The sequence below is a fragment of the Gossypium hirsutum genome, chromosome A08 (assembly GCF_007990345.1).
Source record: "Gossypium hirsutum isolate 1008001.06 chromosome A08, Gossypium_hirsutum_v2.1, whole genome shotgun sequence".
NCBI classification, from domain to species: Eukaryota; Viridiplantae; Streptophyta; class Magnoliopsida; order Malvales; family Malvaceae; genus Gossypium; species Gossypium hirsutum.
Genome location: NC_053431.1, coordinates 123,811,607 through 123,834,212, shown reverse-complemented (window position 1 = coordinate 123,834,212; position 22,606 = coordinate 123,811,607). Strand labels below are relative to the sequence as shown.

Genomic DNA, 22,606 nt, shown 5'->3' with positions numbered 1-22,606 from the left:
AAATAAAATTCAAGAACAGATTAAAAATCCGAGGAGAAATTTAGGTGATATATATGCTAAAAAAGTTAAAATAAAAATAGAATAATGGTTTGAAGAGAAAAAGAAAATCATATAAAACTTGCATGTGAAACATACATGATATGGATTCGGTAGTCCCATATTATTTCTTAATTGGGTACCTTAAAATGCACGTTGAAGGTGAGACAAGTTCAACATAATGCAATTACAAAATTAAGAAATCACTTGATTTTTTCAAAAATTAAATGATTTATTTATTTATTACTTCATAAATTAAGTTTTATCAAATAATAATATTTTGTTTTTTTTTGTCATTATTTATTTATTTTAGATTAAGTCCCAATCATGATTATTTTTTATAATGAGTCACATGAATGTTAAATCAACTCACGAATAAATAAACTAATTCCTTTAAATAAATAAAAAAATATTTTGCAAGTAAGTCAAGTCTAATTTTAATACTTAAAAATCTTTCAAGTTGATCTTGTTATTTGAATCAACATGAGGACTTAAAACTTTAAATACAATTTAATATAATTAGGTAATTTAAAAATAGAATAAAAGTAGGCAAAATTAATTCTAACAAATTGTTTAAACAGTTTTTTTTATTAAAATCAAATCATTATTCACAAATCATAAAAAAAGAAATAACTTAACAAAATAATTAATATATCAAATAATAATAATTCAAACAGGTCAAGTTTTATATAAGACCCATATTTTCCACTTAAAAAATAGGAAGAAAAAAACCCAATGAAAAATATACACATACAATATTACTATAAATCCATGAAAAATATAATAAACACACACATTTTTCTTTTTTTCTCTTACCCTTCCCTTGTATTTTTTGCTTACCCATCTCTATAAGGCAAAGAAAATTAAAAGATAACAGTAGACACAAGTAAACTACGTAAGTAAGCACATGTATAGTAATAGTACCTCTTTTTCCAGTACTATTATTTTTATCAACCTCACCCTTATACTTTATGTTTTATCAGTTTCATTCTACAATACCACATGTCAAGAAAAAGTTAAAATTATATATTTAAACTTTTTAGATGAAATCTTATGACTTAGAAAATTATAAAATAAATTAAAAATTCATAATTTGATTTTTGAAAATTATAAAAAATTAAATTAAAATGGTTCCATCTAAATTTTAGAATATTTTAATTTAGACTTATACGAAAAATAGGTATCTAAACTATGTAACTTTTTTAATTTAGGTACCTAAAGTTTTATTCCTTTGCCACTTAAGTATTAACCGTGTCATAATTTGATTGATTCAAAGATTTTCTTAATCGAAGTTCATTAAAATTAAAATTAAAAAAACTAAACCCTAACTTCAATCTCAAGAGAAGTTCATTTTGCAAGAGTAAAAAGCTCAAGTACACAAAAATGCTTAAATGGTAAGACGAGACCACAGTCTGGTGAAAGTTTCGTCATTCTTCTCTTATGTATAGAACAGAAATAAACAGCATGATTGGATGTTTCAAATAATGTATAACATGGAAACAATAAGTTTGTTTTTGTTACCTTAGCTCCTATCAGTTCCATTTTTGCCAGGATCCGAGTTCACAACCGGAAGATTTTTACGATACTGTTGGGATGTCAACCTCCTCTCCAGTGGTGTTTTCCGTTTACTCACGACAAACCTATTCACCCCTTTCCTCATCGGCATTATCGATGGGAAATCTTCATCGGGGATCTGGCTGAGCTCTGAAATGTCCTTTATCTGAGCAACACGGCGAAACCACCTCTCTGCTTTGGCCTCCTCCGACATGTCCAATGGATCTGGTTCTTTCACTACTGAACCTTCCAAACTCTTTCCACTCCAAGTACTCCTAACATTCTGATACTCAGATTGTTGAGATGGACTTCCCGTCAAATCCGTCACCTGTTTCCTGCTGTCATTATTACTCGTTTGGGAATTGATAGAATTCGGGTTAAAATATCCACTAGTCTGTGCCGGATAAGCTGCATCTCTCCTTGTCTCACTTGAGTTCTCTCCAGAAGGTTTAGGGCTCCAGTTTTGCACCGGCTGTGTATCTGCAACAGACACCTCGGATAACTTCTCTGAAGGCTTCTTTAGTGTTGCAGAGGTTGGAGTTTCACGAGCTGCTTTTGCACTAGAATCTGGAGCAGCACTAGAATCTGTTCCATTACCTTGCTGTTTATCCTTTTTAGCAAAGTAATCAGGCGGGAACGGGACAAAAGGGACATAATTTGTATTGCCTGCTTGCTCCGTTGCTGCCCGCCTCTTGTAAGTTGGAGAAGTCAAAGAACGGTCTTTCTTTCTGCTGACTACAAATTTATTCTCTCCTTTGCGCATAGGCATGATTTCAGGAAAATCCTCATCGGGAATTGCATTGGCAAGATCTGTAACATTATGGAGCTCTGCAACTTTCTTAAACCATCTCTCAGATTTTTCAGCTTGTTCTACCTCTTTATCAATGCTTTCTTTCTCATTCATTAATGTCTCAGAATGTTGCCGACTTTGTAGAGATTTTTGCAACTCCTCACTCCCAGAAACATCATCCATTTGTCCAACTGCATTTGACACAACAGAGTCATGGTCATTTGACATAACGTTCGGATTCTTCTCCTGTATTTCTGAATTTTCAGGTTTCTTCGCAAACATGTCTGCAGGTAATGGCACAAATGGAACATAATTGGACTTAGTTCCCCTAGGATGACCATTCTCCGCTCTGCTATTGACGCTACCATCGTTAGATTCGGAAGAGGTAGATGAACGACCAAGAACCTCATCTAAACTCCGGCTAACTTTTGTGTCCAGGGTCTTATTGACTTCCCCAGTCTGGAAATCGTCACGTTCAGGAATGCCATCATTATCCATGTTTCTACGGTACTGAGCATTGGCCAACCTCCTCTCCAGAGGTGATTTCCTTGTACTCACAACAAATCTATTCACGCCTCTCCTCAAAGGCATGATTTCAGGAAAATCTTCATCTGCTATGGCACTGCTCACATCAGCAGTACTGTCAAGCTGAGAAACCTTACTAAACCATCGTTGTGCCTTCTCTTCATTGGCAGCTAACCGCCTATCGAGATCAGCCTTATTTGAAGAAGTCCCAGTATTGTATGCTAAACCTGGCCTTGAGTAGGTATTACCAAGTGAGATATGTCCAGGTCGCTTGCAATCACACCTCAAGCATACCGTATTCCTTCCATAATTAAAGAAATCACATCTGTAAAAAAAAGTAAATAAATTAAAATCACATTTCTTATCCCCAAAAGAGGAGTTAAAAAAAAAAAAACCAATGCTCACTGGGGACATTCCCACTCTCCACCAGTCAATTGCCTCTTGGGCCGTGCTTCCTCACACTCAAGGCATTTCGCATTTCTTGCAAAGTTCATAAAATTACACCTGCACAACGAATAAAACGTTATGCTGCCATAAATCTTTAGTACATACGTAGGTATCATGGAGAACACACAATTAGTCATCCAGACATTTTCAAGACATCAATCATAAGTACTACAAATTAACCTTACACTTCCAAATTTGTATCCAAATGGTGCTTTAACAAATCAATTTCCATTCAAGATAAGGTCTATATTAGGTGCAAATCAGAGCATACAGAAATTTTCATGGATAGTTTACAAGCTTCTTTCATACTTAAACAGATTTCTACATAGGCCACCTTATTCAAGCATACCACCAAAGCCTATGACAAGCTGAACTTAGCAAAGAAGGGACATAACACTACACTATCTATGAAGATGATAGAAAAACAATCTACCTTGGGCAAATCCAATCGCCTCTTTTCATTTCAATGTTCGGCCCAAAAGACCTTGACATTTGCCCATTTCTCTCTGGGAGTTGAGTTTGCTCATGTTCAAAATAGTTTGAAACTTGGGAGCTGTCACTCAGTTTTGCCAACTCACCCAGCAAATGCCGGACTGATGATTCAACAAGCTCCGAGTTGTAAAGACTGCTTCTCTCTGAGGAAATGGTAACATTGCTTGCATAACTCAATAAAAAACTCATTAAATCAACCATGTTCGCTTTATCAACATCCGCAACCTAAAAACTGAAAAACATTTAGAAACATAGCACATACTAGCTTTAAAGCTCTTATTTCAACAGCATTAAAAATGGTAAAAAAAGGGCCTTATTTTTACTTAAGAACGTGCATACCCACACAAGATTCATACAGAAAAAGATTTCTTGGAGGTCCTTCGGTGCAAGAATCGACCTTTAGGAACTACTTCATACACAAATTAGAATAAACAATTAATGGACCTAAACCCTTCATTTTTAGCATAGAATTAACAATGAGTATAACATATACAATCATTGACAGTTTAACCTTAGAACATATAAAACAGCAATGACATACATACATAAATAAATACCATTAAACAAAATCCCCAATACGTACATTGCTTTCACTGCTATTTAGAAACAAAATCAACCTCCGTGCAGACTCCTCACCATCCTTGAACAAAAAAGGCTTCCCATTTTGCACCACCGCCTCTATCTCCTTCCTCGAGAGCAATCTGGCCATAGAACCCAATGCAAAAAGGGAAATTTTAACTTAAAAAACAAAGAAAACCAACAAAGATTTAAGCAAAAAAATTATTTTTAACTTCTATTTTTGGCTACCTTAGAAGATCAGTTTTATCACGCGCGAAAGCCAAGCAGGCATTGAGCACAACTAGAAACTCATCAGAGAACAGGGAAGCATCCACCGCAAGCTCACTGGAAGTATGGGGGGCATCGAAGTAGCCAGCGGCTGAGATGTTGTTAACGAGAGCGGAGAATTCGGGCCATGGATGATTGGGTGGGGCCAATACGGAGGAATTAGCGAAATTTGAGGAGGCGGGTTGGGTGTGGAAATTGCGCGGGGAAGGTCTGGGAATAAAAAGGGACGAATGTTTTTTGGTTTTAGTAGTGGGTAGCGAAGGGCGAGGTGGCGGGAAGTGGTGTTGGCGTAGGAAGGATAGCTGGATGCGGTGGCGGGTGAGGCGGAGAAGGGAGGAAGTGGTATGACGGTGATGTAGAAGGAGAGGGGAAGAAGGGGAAAGGATCGTTAGGAATCTACTACTGCTACCCATTCGTTTTTATCAAACACCAGTTTGCATTAGGGAGATAGAACGAAGTGATAGCAGCTGCGGACGTGGTGGCAGTGAGCCGAAAACGGCGGCAGTAGCTCGTCGGGCTATAAACCCTAGAAGCCTATTATACGGGTTTTGGTGGTGGAAGAGGGAGAGAGTATTATCTTCTAGAATCTGCGCTTCTGCCTTCCGGCTATGAACAAGTACAACAAAGGTTTTTTTTTCCCTTTTTTTTTCTTTTTTTTTCTTTTTTGTGGCCGAAGAGATCTCTGAAAATATGAAGAAAAAAAAAAGTAAATTACCCAAATTACTATTTTATTTTTGCAAGTATGAAAAATTAGAAAATATCACTCAATTATTTAATTTTATTCTTTTGTCATCCAATTATCTTAAATTTTGGATATTTTCAATTTTACTTTAGCTAATTTTGAACTAAAAAGGATAAAATTAAACAGTTGATAATTATTTTGTTACTTTTCATAATTATATGATAAAAATATTAATAATTAAATGATTATTTTAAATTTTTTTTATAATTGAATGACAAAAGAAAAACTAAATAACTTATATTGTAGTTTGCCCAAAATATAATACGTTCTAAATAAGTTTAAATATGTCAAAGTCACAAATTTAATCCTATATTTTAATTTTGATATATTAAATTCTTATATTCTTTTAATTTCAAATGTAAATCTAAATTGTATATATTTCTAATCCCAAACATAAATCTAAATAAGTGGAGATTATCCTTGGAAAAATACAAAAAAAAATTCAATTATCAAATTATTTTCTTGTAAATCTTAGGATTTTGAATCTATTTTATGTATTTTCCAAAGAGTAGGGAGTAAATTAATAAAAATTATAAATATTAACGGTTAAAAAATTATTTTATCTTTTTATAATTGTCACATCGACAATTCTAATAGCAAAACTAGATGGAGGGATTAAGATTTTTAAATAAAAAAAGTACTGTAAATATGGTAGTCGGCACTGTACCAATACCAGTTGGTACGTACCGTTTCGGTTAAAATTTCAACGGGTTTCAGCTGGTTTCAGGCAATACCAACTTATATTGGTAAGTATAAAATTTTGATATTTTAAATTAATTTTTAAAATTTTTATATTAACCATTTTAATTTTTCTATAATCATATTTAATATCAAAAGTTGTTGAATTAAATTATTCAACCTAATTAATAATCTTAAAACTTATAAATTTATATCTATATGTATATAATTAAGATATATTTGCATGTATATAATATATAATTTAGTAAGAAACTATAATTATATATGAAAAATATTATAATGTATTATAATTTATCAAAAAAAACTAAAAATGAAACTATATATATGTGAAAAATATTTAAAAACATGAATAAAGTTGAAATAATGCACTGAAATATGTCGGTACTAAGACAAAAAATGAAACACCCATTAATATAGTACTAAATATCTTGATTGCAAATCTAAAAATTAAAATATAGAAACTAAATTTAAACCCATCACGAGTAAACAACTCAAATGGGCTGCTATGTTCATCATAGATTCATTCAATTTGTGCTTGGACAGAAATCGGTTGGGCTTAGTTTTAGTCGCTTTTTTGTTGAAGATTATTTTTAATACGGTGTATTTAGATTTTTTTTATTTCATATTATAATATTATTATAATTTTAATTTTTTTGTGACTATTATTTTTATATTAACCACATACGTATCACTCATTCAAAGGATCACATCGTGAGCAAAGCGGGTGTCGAGTAAAGGCAGCCGCTGTTGACGCCGACACCACCAAACACAATCTGGTGTCCTAAACCAACGCAGGACAAAAAATAAGATTAACTCACCCGCCACCCAAACTCAACTTGCATGCTAAACCCAATAACTTTATGTTTATTTCATAAATAATATGCCTGGAATCTTATGATAGATATACCATTTTTCTTCCTTTAAATAATATAACGTGCTTCATTGAGGAATTTAATCAAAATTCTGACAACTCAAAAATTTTAACTCCTTCATTTAGTTCAAGATGAGTACATATTTCGATTTATTTGAAGGTGAAACTCATTTAGAGTTAATAACTCTACAATTTTTCCTAATTTCTCCAGCATTTCCAACAAGAACTTGAATATTCCCCATCTTCACCATTGCTTGAGCAAACCTTGTTCTAAACAAATTCGCATTTGAAGCAAATCTCGATACGATTCCACTCGATAATCTATCATCAGCCAACTCTTGATCTATCTTCATCACCCCTTTCTTCGCCCGAATCTGCCTATAAAACTCATTATCAAAACTAAAAGACGTGCCCTGGTCCAGAAACGCCTTAGGGTTCGATCCATTACCACAAATCCCTTTCAGCGTAGTTACCAAACCCGCATCCATACTTGGGTCGGGTTTCCCTGTCCCTTGGAAATTAGTAAGCCGACCCGAGAAAAAAAAGCAATGTGCCACACCAACTGTATGGCCACCTAAAAGTGTAACCATATCGTCCATTGTCAGGCCTTTATCCTTAAAAGATTGGAAAGCTTGTGAAACCGATAACGACGGTCCCGGTAAGTTAACTTCGTTCATATTAGAGACCCGACCATCTCGTCTTCCCGTCGGAACGTCGTAAGAAGGTCCACCGGCAAGAACAACGGAGTCTCGGGTGGCTAGGGTTATGATGTCAGCACATGAAACTTTTGATGGGCAAACCTTTTCTAAGGCTTTCTTTGCTTCATCGATGAGCTCGTATCCGCGTACTGTCAAGTTGGGACCAGATTCTTTCTCTGATCGGCTTTGATTAGTCGAATCTATCAGAATCGATGCATCACATCCCTACATAAAAGTAAACTCCCATTAGCAGACAATATCAGGTGACTATATGAACCAACAAGTAGATTTAAAACAGCACTTACTCTAACGAAACAATCATGAAAATGCATGCGAAGCAAGGCGGCAGTGATGGATTTATCAGTGTTGAAACGTTTTTGAACAGCGGCTTTAACAATGGATTCAGCTCGAGGACAACTTGTCTTGTAAAACCCTACTTTTAGTTGTGCTAAAGCTAAAGGAAGAAGAATCGTGAAATAAAGCACAAATATAATCTTCATTCTCATCATCTCTTCTCTTTTTTTCTCGAGAAATCACTATATGCTTGTGAGTATCAATGTGTGCTTGTGAGCTATATATATACACACATGTGTATATATAATATAATAACATAATTGCCTAATTGGGTTGTGGTTGGCCATGTTGAAACGTGCAAAAGGTCAAAGTTTTTCCAATATAGAACACGGTTTCTGAACGAATCACGGGCAACTATGTGATTCCTTTTTTCTTTTTTGTTTACAATTATCATAAACATAAACTAGGTACGAAAATGGGGGTAGTAAGAGTTCAATTACGTGTACTTTTTTGTTTTCTATTTAATTTATTTTCTGGTTTATCTTGTAAATCGTGTTTATTATATTTTCTGAAGTGAATACAAATATTGTATGATTATATATATATATATATATATAAAACAAATTACAACAGTATAGAGATATACTAAAAAAAGAGACTGTGTTCTCGATCTACATAATTACTGTGATCAAGTAATGACCTCGATATAAAGGTTTTAATACGGTATCTTGTTTTTTTTTTGCTTAATCTTATATTTATATTTGATAAAAATTATATATTTTGGTACTTAAAAGTAATGCCATTAATGTTTGAATATTTAATTCGAGTCTTATAGTTAATTTGATGAAAGTTAACTGTTAATGTTATTAAGTTTAATTTTTTTTCATGATTTTTAGAATAATAAATCTATTGTTCATTGTGAATTTGTTTAATTTTATGTTTAATTTGTCAAATACATTCCGATGGATGTTTTTCATCAAATCAACTCTAAAACTTGAGTTGAAATTAAAACAGTAGCACTATTAAAAGTGTCAAAATATATAATTTTTGTCAAATATAAATATTATACTGTACAAAGAAAAACATACATTTAACCTTTATAAAACATAAAGTAAATAAAATAAATGATATTTTATGTATTTTTTATACAAGAGGGTTCAGCACACTCAAATACTAATGCCTTCCAAATAATTAGGCATTGTATGGAAGATTTTATTTTCATATTGATCTCTTATTAGTCAGGTTTTCTGGTTATAAATTTTATGAATTCATGGAAGTTAGGGCAGAAATATTAATATAAAAATGACAATTTGCAGACAAAAATACTATACAAATTGTCTCTTTCTTTGGAGTAATATAAAAAATTAAGTAAGAAATTAAAAAGAAAAAAGAAAAAGAAGCTGGAACTCACTTTCATTCACATTTTGTTTGCAAAATCAAAATTATTCTGACCTTTCCTTGTAATCAAAGGAAGGCTATTGGACTCACGGGATGGTGGAGAGAAATCCATGTGCCAATGATTCCAAACCCTAATTTATTATTAATTATTATTTTATTCATATTAACAGCTTGTGTCTTCAAAAGTATTTTATTTAAATATTCCTTTATCCATAACTCAAAATAAAAATAAAAATGTTAATTTATAATTTTATACCCCACCGCTTTTTCAGACACGTGCATGTACGGATGGAGTTTTTAAATGGCATAATTGCAAAACTCACCTTCAAGTCTTAGGGGTATTGCACTTCAACTTTTGACGGTTCTTCTAATTTTTTAATCTCACTTAAAAATTTTCAAATAAAACCAAATTTGACGAAAATTGTTAGTCCATTAATGGTCAACCATTTTGTTCAATGTGGCATGCATGACATATCAGTTGCTGACATGACATGTGTTATTAATTTGTAATGTTAGTAATCCCACATTGCTAACAAATATTAAGTATAAAGAATTTAAATATACAATTCTTTATATGGATGGCTAATCATTAAATAAGTGAATTTATTTATTGCGCTTTATGTGAATATTTTAAAGCTAAAAAAATAGGCAATTGGGCTTTAATTTGAGGGTGCAAATAATTTATATATATAATTATTATTATTTATTTGCATCCGAACAATTATTATTTTTATAAATTTGTAGCACAAGTTATGTACTAAGTGTTTATAACTTTTTTTTTATAATTTTCTTTCTTGTACTACTATTTCTAACAGCATGACACGTCACTAATGACATGTCATTTTGTGGATTAAAACTATAAAAAAAATAGAAAATTTTCATGTTGTGTAAGTGTAGTGTACTTGATTGAGGTCAAATCGGCCAATTTATATTGGATCGAGATTGTATGAGGTCAAATTCGGAGTTAAGATACAAATCCTAGCTCAAATTGTCAAAATAGAGTATTATGTCCCGAGACAATGAAGTCGTGTCTTGAGAAAGTGATGCCTCCCCTATTTCAAATCTTTTGCTTTGAAGTTTGTTGTCTCGAAAAAATGGGGTTCATGGCTTAGCAGAGGTATGGCTTGGGCTAGACATATTTCAGCCTGCTTCTCTGCTTGTCTCCACCGCCCATTCTTGTCGTTTGGAGCGGAGTATCAAATGGGAAGCACCGGATGTTGGTGGATAAAGCTGAATACTGATGGGGTGGTGGCAGTGCCGAGTGGGGCTAGTTCGCCAAGGGGAGTATTCTTAGACCATAATGGGCTGTAGTGTCGTGGTTTTTTGCAGGCACTTGGGGAAGATGGATTTTCTTCAAGAAGAAATATGGGCTCCTTTTACCATTCAAAAAATTTATTTATTTATTTATAATTTTTCAATAATTATATAAAAAAACCACTTCTAAAACTATCATAACCCCATCAACTTTATTAAAAAATATATTTTTAATATTTAGTAAAAAATATTTTGATATCATAACCCCTTCAACTTTCTTCTTTTACAAAGGGGTCAATTTTGTTTAAAAATCAAGTTTGGGACAAATATCAACTATAATTTTTTTTCTAATTTAAAATACAAATTCTGTTCAGACCATAGATTTCTTGTTTCTAAAGTTTGAATATCATGTTTAAACATTCTCTTAAACTGTTTGTTGGATATCATGTTTTTGTCACGTTTGAATATATCTTTGGAATAAATCAAGATCAATTTAAGTGTAGGTATTTTTTACTATGTAATTAATATTTGGCTATGTTTAAATGTTCTGAGCAACAAATGAAAGGGTAATTTCATTAATTTCATGCTACACTATGGAATGGTATTCTTATCTTTTCGGTTAACTTGAAGAAAAAGGAGGAGAGTTTTATGATTGAATATATTTATCTTTATCATTTTACTTAGAGATAAAGTTGAATATTTTACTTAGATACGAAGGTTTTTATAAAATAATTATTGGAAATAATTAAAGAGATATTTTCAACTTTTACATGAGAGTTTAAAGTCTACTAAATCATCGTTAAAGAGACTCTTGTATTAGCTCATAAATAGGTAGCTGATACTTCCTCATTAGCCGTTTAGGGTGTATTTACACATTTCTTATTTAGGGATTTTTATGGAGAGATATTGTAGGAATTGAAAGGTATTTGGAGAGAGTAGTTTGTAACAATTTGAGTTCGACTTTTGGGCTGCAATTGTCTATTGAGAGAGGACAGATTGAGCTTTAGTCAATAATTGTATCGAATGAATTGTTGAATAAAGACATTCTCTAAGTGAAGCTCTGTAAATAAAGGATTGTGGAATCCAAATTGTGTTAATAAATACCGTGTGTTAATTCTCTTTTCACTTATCTCTTCGACTCATTTTTTAGATTTGTGTTTATTTTTCTGCTTGCTTTGCTTCTTGCATTGATGTGCTTTGTTTTGTCCATACCTTTATTTACACATCTATCTAGATATCGAATTGAGCAGAGAGCAGACTAAGATTCTAACAAATTCTAAACAAAATTCTTGCTCTTCTCTCACTGTAATTTTTGTGATATGAAAATAATGAATTTAAACTTTTTAGTTATAAATTAAACGAAATATTTATATTCTTTAAACTTTTGAAAAAATTAATAATTTAATTTAAAGCTTTTTTTTAATATAAAAATTTTAAATTTTAACTCATAAAATTTATAATTTGATTTCGATATCCAAAAATAGAATTTCTAAATTCACCCAAATATTGAATACTTTCTAGTGGAAGAATTTTAGCTACAACAAAGAAGCTAGAACAATATTATTTTTCTTGTTATTAGTCTGACCTGAAAATATACGTATTGAGGGTTGAATCGAGTTGAATTTGAATTTGATTTAAATATAACATTAATATATTTTATATTTATTTAAATTTTGCTTGATTAAGAATATAAATTTAAAATTTTGTCTAAATTCACTAATATTTATAAATTATTAACCTAAATCCATCTTTTTTTATTTTTTAAAATATTCATATTATTTTAAAGTTAATGTTTAATAATTTTATAATTTTCATTTATTTATATAAGGTTTTGAACATTTTTTTAGTATTTACGTTACAACATTATAAATTTAGTTTTTATGTGTCATAATTTATATAATATGTATGAAAAATAACATATTACAATATAGGGGTAATATAATTTTTGGTCCATGAACTTGGCAGTTAGATTCACTTTAGTACTTGTACTTTTTTTCTCCACTTTGATATCTAAACTTAGAAGCTAAATTCATTTTGGTCCCTCAACTTGAAAAATATAAAAGTTTGATGACTTGACACTCTGATATTGTGCCACATCATCATTTGAAAACTTAAAAAATTATATAATTTTTTAAATTATATAATTTTTTAAGTGATGATGTGGTACAATCTTAGAGTGTTCCATATAGTATTCTAATAATCGGACCAATGGTTGAGCTGATTAGACGACTAGTACCTAATTCAATCAGTTCAAGTGCTAAACCATCAATAATTAAGTATTCATAAAAGATAAAATTAAAATTAAAATTTAAAAAAAAAAAAGAAACTTATAAAACTAGTTCAACGTGTTCAACCCTTTGTTTGAACTAAAATACCAACCAGTTCTTAGTCCAATCGACTCAATCAATTAATACAATCATATTCCAAGAAAATGAATGCATCATTAAATCTTAACAAAATTCAAGTTGGGTTAAAATGAATTTATTTATCAAGTTCAAGTATCAAAGTGAACAAAAATAAGTACATGCACCGATATGAACCTAGTTACCAAGTTTAAGGACCAAAAAAGATATCATCCTATAATGTATTATAAACATAAAAAATAAATCGAATCAAGACTGGAATGTTCAAATCCGACCTATATTTTAAATGAGAGTAATTTTTTTTAAATTTTACTCAAACCTTTATTGGGATGAGTAACAGATGCAGTCAAGACGTTTACTTGTCAAAACCAACCCATACTGAATCAAAGCTTGCACAAAATTTCTTTTAGTAGTTCGGGGCAACTTGCATGAATTACAATTTATTAAATAAAAAATATAGAAATAATATTTTAATATTCCCCATAACGTGTTGAAATTATCTTCCTTTATGGTCAAAACACAAATTAGGGAAAAAAAGAAAATTGTGATGAAAATATAGTATTCCTTTGAATGTTTTGCGGATGTTGATATTTGAATCTTTAATCAATTTAATAAGAAGAAAAAACTCGGTAAAAAATAAAACCGAACACGAAAAGAATACACAGGACTATCAAATCAATATAGTTTCAATGACTTATCATAAAATAATGAAACACTATTCACCATGAAAATTTTCTTCCATTTTCAAAATTGTTGATATTGTACACAACTTTTTCAGAATAAAGCAAACCTCTAAACATGGGTATCCGTTAACAATCAAATCGATAAGAACCCAAGGACAATCCGATCAACCTTCTTCTGCTTTTTGGTTTCTTGTTTGTCAAGTTACATGGAAAACAAACATGCAAGTGTACGAAATGTCTTTATATATATATATATATATAAAATCGCTCCGCAGATGATGAACACCACTCAAATCATTGTTTCTTCTAACTATTTACAAAATTCTATCTTTAAAGGAAGAGTTGAGACATTGCTTACCTTGTCAAGAACTCAACAAGTGATGAAACTTGTTCGTTTGATGATCCTCATTTGCTCTCTGAAAAGGGTGCAGGATTTGCTTCCAAAATATGATTGCCGTCTGGTATATGGTCTTTGCCTTCTGCTTTAGATTCGAAGGAATCGAAATCTTTGCCTTGTAAAGGATCTTTCTGTGCGGGTCTAATACCTAATGTAGCCCATATAGGACTCCTTGAAGCTTCTTTCGGGTCATCCATTCTTAATGTCTTTGGAACCAGAATGCACTTCTCCGGTTTCTCCTCCTCGACAAAATTTGCCTCTCTGGAATGTTTGCCTAGTGTCGGTGAGACATTGCCCGAGCAGCTACTGTTACTAGTCGAGGATGATGGAGATAAACAACCATTGGAGCCACTGAATGATACATTTCCCCCGGAAGTGGTCCATAGAGGCATACAACCCCAATAAGCAGGCACAAACTGTACCGGAATGTTTGGTGGGCAAAATCCGGGGACGGCCACCAATGGTGTAGGACACCATTGAGGAACAACATTGGAAGTACTACTATTTGGTGCACTAATACGATCAGAAGAATACTGAATGGCTGCCACGGGAGCTACATTATTCGGACCTTGATTCCAAGGAAAAACCCAGGGTGGAACAGGATAGCACTGTGGCGGATGCTGTGTATTCCGGTCATTAGGTCCAGTCACACCTATTCTCTCTTTTTGCATGACATGTCCAGGGAATTCATTCCCCCGTATGCTACAAGGTGCCACTGAAGATCCACACGAAGAGGGTTCCTCTCGTGTTTCTCCACAAGTGACCGTACCAGTCTCAACACATCTCTTCTGTTCTCCAAGGCTAAGCGCAGTCTCCATGGATTCACAAAGTGGTGCTTCAGCACCAAATTTCAAAACCGTTCCATTCCCCATGGAAGGCTTGAATGCAGCTGTAGATTCACAAGGAGATACAAGTTGTTGATTTGCTGAGTCGGGGGTTTCTATCTGAGTCATTGGTACTCCATCGGAAGAAACTATTATCTGACGGTATTGCGAGGTCAAGTGCTTATTCTTCCTTCTCCCGGCACCGATAGGAACATTTCTCATTGTTCCACCAGCTGTCCAATATCTCTGGCAATTCTTACAGAAATGTCGAGGTTGGTTGACATTATAGTTATTGAAATAACAGAATTTCGTGTCTAAGCTGTTGCACCGTGGACATGGAAGGATCTTGTCTGGCTTCTTGAAAACTATCTCCTGATCTGTTCTATTCGTCTCTGGCTGTTCGTCTTTGGGGTTAATTTGTACCTCATCCAGTTTCATACAAGTTTGAACTTCTTCCTTACCATTTTCCACCTTAATGGACTTATCTGGCTTACCAGATGTATTTGTTTGAGAAGTTTCAGTTGCCGGGTTTGTTTCCTCACCACATGTATCCTGAAATTCAAAACCAAAACAGCATTAGAAACTTGGTGATCAAGGAAAAAACATTGGAAACAACATCTCCAGCTCGATTATCATTAAATGAAACATAACAAACGACATCCTTGGCACGATTATCGTAAAACATCAGTTAGTTCACAATAATTCCATTAGCAACATGTAAGAAAGTATGACTGTAATACTTACATGAACAGCTGTTTTTCCCCATCATCCAAAGACAATGAATACATACACAAGTGTATATATATCTTTATAAAGCTGTTTTTCAATTCTGAAATCGGAAAATTAACGAAAATAATTGTTTTCTAAGCAAATTTCATCAAAAAGAAACGATGGTCACTTAAATTTGCTATAATGAACAACTCTCCTTGATAGAAATGGAGTTCTTATATATAGAAATCTGTATAAGAAATAAAAGGAAAAGAGGCATCAATTACTTCAGTTTCCTAAATAATCACTCTATAAAGAATCATGTTTTTTGACAAATTCCTAATAAATTATAATTTTTTTACTGCCCAAACCCAAAATCAATTTTTTTTCTCAAAAGAATTAAGGTATGTTTAGTTCATTTAAAACCATAAATTAGAGAAATGTAAAGTTAAGAAAGGAAACTAATCACAAATAAAAAAAAGAAATGAAACAATTTATAATTTATACCATAAAAAGCAAGCAGATTCATCCCAAAATACAAAGTCAAAAAATTCTTTCAATAAAACAAGAAAAATATGAAAAAAAATGCATTTTAAGTCATAAAAACTTCAACTATGGGTGCATACAACAGCTTCAAAGGTTAATATTTTCACCAACAAATCATAAACAACAAACCCAGAAATATTAAGCTAACAACAACAGCTAAAATTGTGGACAAGCAACACATATATACATTAAACCAAAATAAAAATAATATAAAAATTTTAAAAATGAACTTTGAATATATGTAAGCTTACCCCAGCATGAATCTGAGGTTCAAGCACAGGAATCTTCCTTCCAAAGAGCTTGAAAGCTGGATCTCCACCGTTCATTTTTTTTTACATACAATCTTTGACGTTTTTGCAGGTATGAAGAGCAAGAACCATAACTTTTAAGCCCCAAAAAATTTAAAATAAAGTTGATTTTAGAATGAGTAAAAGAAAATAAAGAAGACTCTTTTTAGAAGAAAGGAGGCAACTTTTTATAGTGTTTTTACTCTTTTTCACTAAAATCCCACAAAACCCCATAAAAACACAAAGAAAAATGAAAAAATATATATTTAAAAAAAAAAAGTCTCTGTGATAAAGCATAAAGAACGTGGAGGATCAGAGTAAAATTTTTTAAACTTTTCTGCCTTTTTTTTCTATTTGGAAATTATTTAATTATCGAATTTATTCCTAAATTAGTAATTAAATAAATTATAATCACCAATTAAAGCAAATCCTTTATAATAATGTTTTATCCATCACATAATGAATAAAGTTGTCAACATTCAGCAGCAGCATTTAATACAGTAATAACAATATGATAACAATTAATACATTATGTCTTATTTCAATAAAATAATATTCTAATTAAAAAATTATTCAAATTATTTAAAAATACTATATTTGATTTTTTTTTTTGGCTCTTGGCATGGTTATAAAAACTAGGCGATGTTATCTTATTTTTTATAATAAAAAATTGGGTACTCTTATTATATTTTTTGTGCAATTGGGTACGGATAAATTATTTGATTAAAATTATAGAATCATTTTATGGGATCTTGGAATTAAAAAGAGGGGAAAGAAATTGGAAATAAAATCATTATTAAATGTTGGAGTCTTATTTTAAAAGCAAAATAAAATAGTGAATTTTTTAAATATATCTCCAGACATATTAAATATTATTATATTATATTTTTATTAAGGCATTTGAACATTTAATTAAAAAAATAAATATATAAGGATGGTCCCATTTAGAATGATAAAAATATTTATATTATAATTTTCATAAAATAAATAAATAAATTATTAGAGTGTAATATAGAATTTGCTAGATTAATTTAGAAGAGAATAAAAGGGAGGTGGGGTTGGTGCCAGCTGGCATCCGAATCAGCAAAAGAAAAAAGGATTTGGATGTAGTGGCTAAGGATGATGCTGATGTAAGAAAGACAAACTTAAAGGCATTAAAAAGCTAAAAATACCCAAAATGTGGAGCCCCCTTTTGTAATAAAGTGAAACAACAAAATAAAAATAGTCGCTTTTTACGCCGCCTTCAATGTCTTTCCCCGTTTGCTTTATTTTTCTTACCACAGGGACCAAATTGCATTCCCGGCATTGGACAAGGACCTTTGGGTAAACTTTCACCAACTCATGTTATAGATTAAAAAATGCCACGTAATTTTTAAATGTCCACGTCATCAAACCAACAGTCTTATTGTTTAACTGTTGCAAAATTCACTGCTTCATTCAAATAATGTTATTAGACATAATTAACATTATATTGTAATCTTGTGACTATGAATTAAATTCTTTAATAAAATACATTAGATATTCCTAATGAAATTTTCATTAAGAAAAGATTGATGATATAAGAACAGCTGGCTAAAAAGAGGTAAGCAATTAACAACTTAATTAAGGGGAACATTGGATTTGGATTTGGATTTTTGTTGTTTATTTTTATTTAGGGTACATTTTTGTTTGGTGATTGGGAGTCCAAATGGGGTCCAAAATTTTGTTGCAATTTGCAAAGCTTGAGCTTCATTATATTAGACATAAAGAAGCTACCTACTTGCAAAACATTCTACTTACATCAATGTTTTAATGCATAATTTCAAGTTTAATTCTTGAATTTATTTAAATAAACTTAATTGGTACATTAACTTGTATTATGTCATCTAAGCCAATACTTCTACATTAAAATTGTTAGTTTCTATTGATGCGACACTGATAACAATCTGTTGGTAACATGTGATATTCTCTCAATATGCCACGTGGTAGATATAAATTTAAAAAAAATTAGAAATATATAAATTAATAAAAAAATACATACTTATTTTTCACATCAATAATCAATCTGGACAAAAATTTATACTATTTTTATTAATTTTTTTAAAATTTATTCTCGCCACATGGCATTTTGAGAAGCTGTCATATGTTGCCACCAAATTGGCTATCAATGTTATGTTAGTATAAACTAATTGTGTTAGACAAGAGGTACCAACTTGGGTGACGAAATACAAATTCAGATACCAACTAAGTAATTTTAAATAAGTTCAGAGAACAAATTACATATTAACCCATATTTTAATAATAAAACCCGTTATCATTAATTTTCATTCTGATTAATTCAACCGACATTTTAATAATAATTACATAAATAATTAAAATATTTAAAAAAATGTATAAACAATTTAAAATTATTAAAAAAATTATAAAATTGATTCAATTTCAACTGTCTATTTCCTATTTGAATTCCTTGTTTTTATATATTTTAAGCAGTTCTATTAATGGTGGGTTCAATTCTTCTACCCAAACCGATATACCAATATGTTTTGGTTCTTGTGGGAACAATCACAACTTTTGAAATTAATGATGAATTTTGATTTAATTAATCAAGTTGGTAAGTGGGGTTATGAAGAAAGATGCTATTTTTTCCCTTCTTCCTTTTAGTAAAAGAATAAAATATTATTTTAAACATGTCCCATTGTGTGGGATATTATTGGTGTTGGATAAAATAAAATATTGATTTATGTTTAGATTTTATCAGGTGCAAATTACTATTAAAAACTTATTTGGAAATAAATTAAAGAATAAGAGTTTATTTAGAGTAAATTAAAAATTAAAAATATAAAAAATCATAAAATGGAGGGGTTTTTTTTTGTTGTGATTTTAACCTAAATATAAAAATACAAAATTTTTAGAAGTTTATGTTAAACAAAACAAGGAAAGGGTCCATGCTACAATTTCTTAAAATTAACATGCTATGTATGTTAAAGGATTAAGCTAGGTATAAAATTTTTAATAAATTTAATTTTGAGGTTAAATTAAGAGAAAAGGAAGATATAAAATTTGGATAAAGTCCCACATATATGAATATAATTGTAAATTGGGACCACTATCCGTGGGCAGGGATTGGAGATAAAGATCTCAATTTGATGGCGAGAAATGGAAGAACAATCTCATCCTCAATTTAGGGTTTAGTGGTGGCTACTTTGGGCAAAAAAAGTGACCCCCCGCCCCCCCCATCTTAAAAAGTTTCTATTCACACCGCCAAAAAGCTGACCTTTTGTTGTGATCTAAAAAGTAAGCACTTTTGTCGTCCCCACTAATAATTCCTTTTTAGCTTTTATCTTTGGACTTTCCTTTTTCCTTTTTACTTTACTTCAAGAAGTAGCAATAAATTGGTGTGACAGTATAACTAGCTCTATCTTTATTCTATATTTTAAACCAGTTTGAATTTTATATTTTTTGATTTAACTAGTTATTGAGGATGGCGATTAAATTATAATTTTTTGGGGCGAAGTACTTATATGAATCAAGTTAACAATTTTGGAGGACTACAAGAGGAATTTTACCAAACCAATGGGTTCAAGGTACATTTTTTCCATTGAATTAGCTGACAAGATTACAAATTTTGAGGACCTAAATGAGGAATTTTACCAAATCAAGGGGACCAAAGTTTATTTTTACCATTTAATTAACTGACAAGCTTATAAATTTAGAGGACTAAAAGAGGAATTTTACCAAACCAAGGGACCAAGTCCCTTGCTTGCCCTTTTGTGCTGCCCTTGGTTTTAATCGATCTGTTGATTAACATTCTATTGTGAAATTGTTAATCGATTTTTAAAATATAATTTGAATTGGATTAATTTAAAGAGTTAGTATTTGATATACCGGGAATGAATCTTTAAAAATCACGAGTCATTTTTTAATATTTTATTATATCTCTATATAACACTTGTCAACCACTAAACTAAACCGAGAATCTATCGACTTGATATTTTAACTGAATCCTAAATCGAATAAATCAAAACAATCAACTTAATTGAAAGCCCAAAACGAAAAGTTAACAATTAAGTAAATCAAAATATTTTAACTGGAGTTAATTATAATTTTTTGTTAATAGTTCCTTGTATTTAATTGTGTTACTTCCTTTATGATTAATTAATGTATTAATATTTATTATAAAGATAAATATGAATAAAATATATTAATTTATATTTATATTAATATTTAATTTAATATATTTACAAAAAAATATAAATAAAAAATTAAAAGAAAATAATTAATAAATAATATGCTAAAAAATGTACTATTAAAATAATAAATAATTTATATTTGTTGATATTGATTAATCAACAAGGAAGAGATGGTGATAGAGATAAAGCACCCGGTTCACTTGAGACAAGCAAATTGTCAAAGTAGAAGAAAAGAGGTGAGGACTAGGGGATTGTAATGTGCTTGGAGTAGAAAGCTTAAGGGAGTTGAGAGTTGACAGATAAAGATCCTTTCAACGTCATGAGCTAAGGTATATACAAGGGAAGGTTCCCTAGCCTGGTGGAGCCACGTCACCGGCAATATAGACGATGGTCTATCCACGTGGTCAATCAAGTGGTGGGCCCGTTATATATTGATTGTCATCAAGTGTAGTATTGTGTTGGCCTACTCTAACATTCCTTTTACTGATGCAATACAAGATTGTTAGGTTTCAATGACCATTTAGTAGTTCTTCTCGGAGATAAGAGTGTGCTGCTAATAGCGGAGGGCCTAATGGAGAACCCACTATTAGCAAAAATGGTTTGATAGGGGAGTCAACAAGCAATCAAAGGTGAGTGACCATCCTATGGGTGATATGAAGCATCTCAAATTACTTCTCATGGTACCACATGTCCGAGCCGAGTTAGGGTATAACAATATTATTAATATGTATATTAAAAAAATTACAAACTTCTTATTTTTAGTAAATGTGATTGATATTGTATAAATTATGGCAGGGGTATAGATAGAGATAGACAATAACCTTAGCCCTTCCTTAAATCGATAAATCTATCATTTAATCTCTTCAAATTTTATGAAATTACAAGTAAAGTTGAGCTTTGACACCTCTAAATATTTATAATTAAACTCCTATTCTTTCTAATACAATTTTCCTATTTGTACACTAAATTCCTTTATTAAAAAAATATAAAACTTAAAATGAAATTAATAATAAGACAAGCATATTATTTGTTAATAATTACCTGACATGTTAATCAACGAGACTAATTATTAGTCGATAATTTAAATTATCACATTAGATGCATTAATAAAGTCTTAACTTAATAAAAAGGTTAAGGTTTTGAAAGTTTTAAGATTTTATATTCGTGTCTTACTTATCTAAACTATATATAAACAAGTTAATTTGATACTTAAAACTTTAATTTTGTGAATCAATCTAGACCCTCGAACACTTAAAATACTGATATCAAAAGCCATAAACTGAAAAGAAGAAGAGAAAGCTGTCAAAATTTCCAATAAGAAAGAAAGCAGCCACTTTTTTGACCATTTAAAGCAAGGCAGCTGCATTTCTGCAAAAAACTATAATTTAACCTTACTGTCTCAATCTTTATCTTTATACATAGCCATATGGACTGCTCCTATTTTAAAAAGATTACTGTAGAGGGTCAAAAATAATGACGCCTAAAAATTAATTTATGATATATCAAAAAAATTTTAAATTATTCATAAATTAAAAACAAATAAAATACCTATGTATAATATATTTATATATTTTATTTTTACGATATTTACGATGATCCTATTTTTTGTTTGGGTTATATATTAATTTGAAATAGTAAAAATTACAAAAATACCCACTACTAAATTAGATATTTCATGAGAAATATTGAAACTATGGATATTTATTCAATATTGGATTTATTTTTAAAAAATAGTTATATAAAAAATAAATTTAAGTAATTTTTTTTTAAATTATCACACTCATAATGTGATCAAAGAAAAGATCTTTGGTTAAAATTTATTTAACAATAAATTAACGTGGAGTGGTAATAAATTTATATTTTAATATTATATATGTGTTCGGCATTTAAATTAGTAATTTATTATTTAAAAATAGTATAAAATAAGGAAAAATTTTTAATTATAATAATATTAATTATAATTTAAAAAAATATTTTAAAATT

The 22,606-nt window shown here is 30.6% G+C and overlaps 3 protein-coding genes across 3 annotated transcripts; all 3 read right to left on the bottom strand.

The window, feature by feature from the left end:
• Positions 1–1,449: 1,449 nt before the first annotated feature.
• On the bottom strand, positions 1,450–5,382 carry LOC121204728 (zinc finger protein VAR3, chloroplastic). The gene is made up of 5 exons (XM_041075157.1): positions 4,652–5,382; positions 4,428–4,545; positions 3,786–4,069; positions 3,311–3,409; positions 1,450–3,230 (listed from the first exon to the last, which is right to left on the bottom strand). Exons 1-5 carry the CDS (start codon positions 5,101–5,103, stop codon positions 1,559–1,561), a joined length of 2,625 nt encoding a protein of 874 aa, XP_040931091.1. The 5' UTR covers positions 5,104–5,382; the 3' UTR covers positions 1,450–1,558.
• Positions 5,383–7,095: 1,713 nt separating this feature from the next.
• LOC107936315 (peroxidase 57) lies at positions 7,096–8,245 on the bottom strand. The gene is made up of 2 exons (XM_016869013.2): positions 8,006–8,245; positions 7,096–7,925 (listed from the first exon to the last, which is right to left on the bottom strand). Exons 1-2 carry the CDS (start codon positions 8,207–8,209, stop codon positions 7,170–7,172), a joined length of 960 nt encoding a protein of 319 aa, XP_016724502.1. The 5' UTR covers positions 8,210–8,245; the 3' UTR covers positions 7,096–7,169.
• A 5,482-nt stretch (positions 8,246–13,727) lies between these two features.
• LOC121204727 (cyclic dof factor 2) lies at positions 13,728–16,687 on the bottom strand. Its single transcript, XM_041075156.1, has 2 exons — positions 16,419–16,687; positions 13,728–15,465 (listed from the first exon to the last, which is right to left on the bottom strand). The coding sequence occupies exons 1-2, from the start codon at positions 16,491–16,493 to the stop codon at positions 14,098–14,100; spliced, it is 1,443 nt and encodes a 480-aa protein (XP_040931090.1). The 5' UTR covers positions 16,494–16,687; the 3' UTR covers positions 13,728–14,097.
• Positions 16,688–22,606: the final 5,919 nt, after the last annotated feature.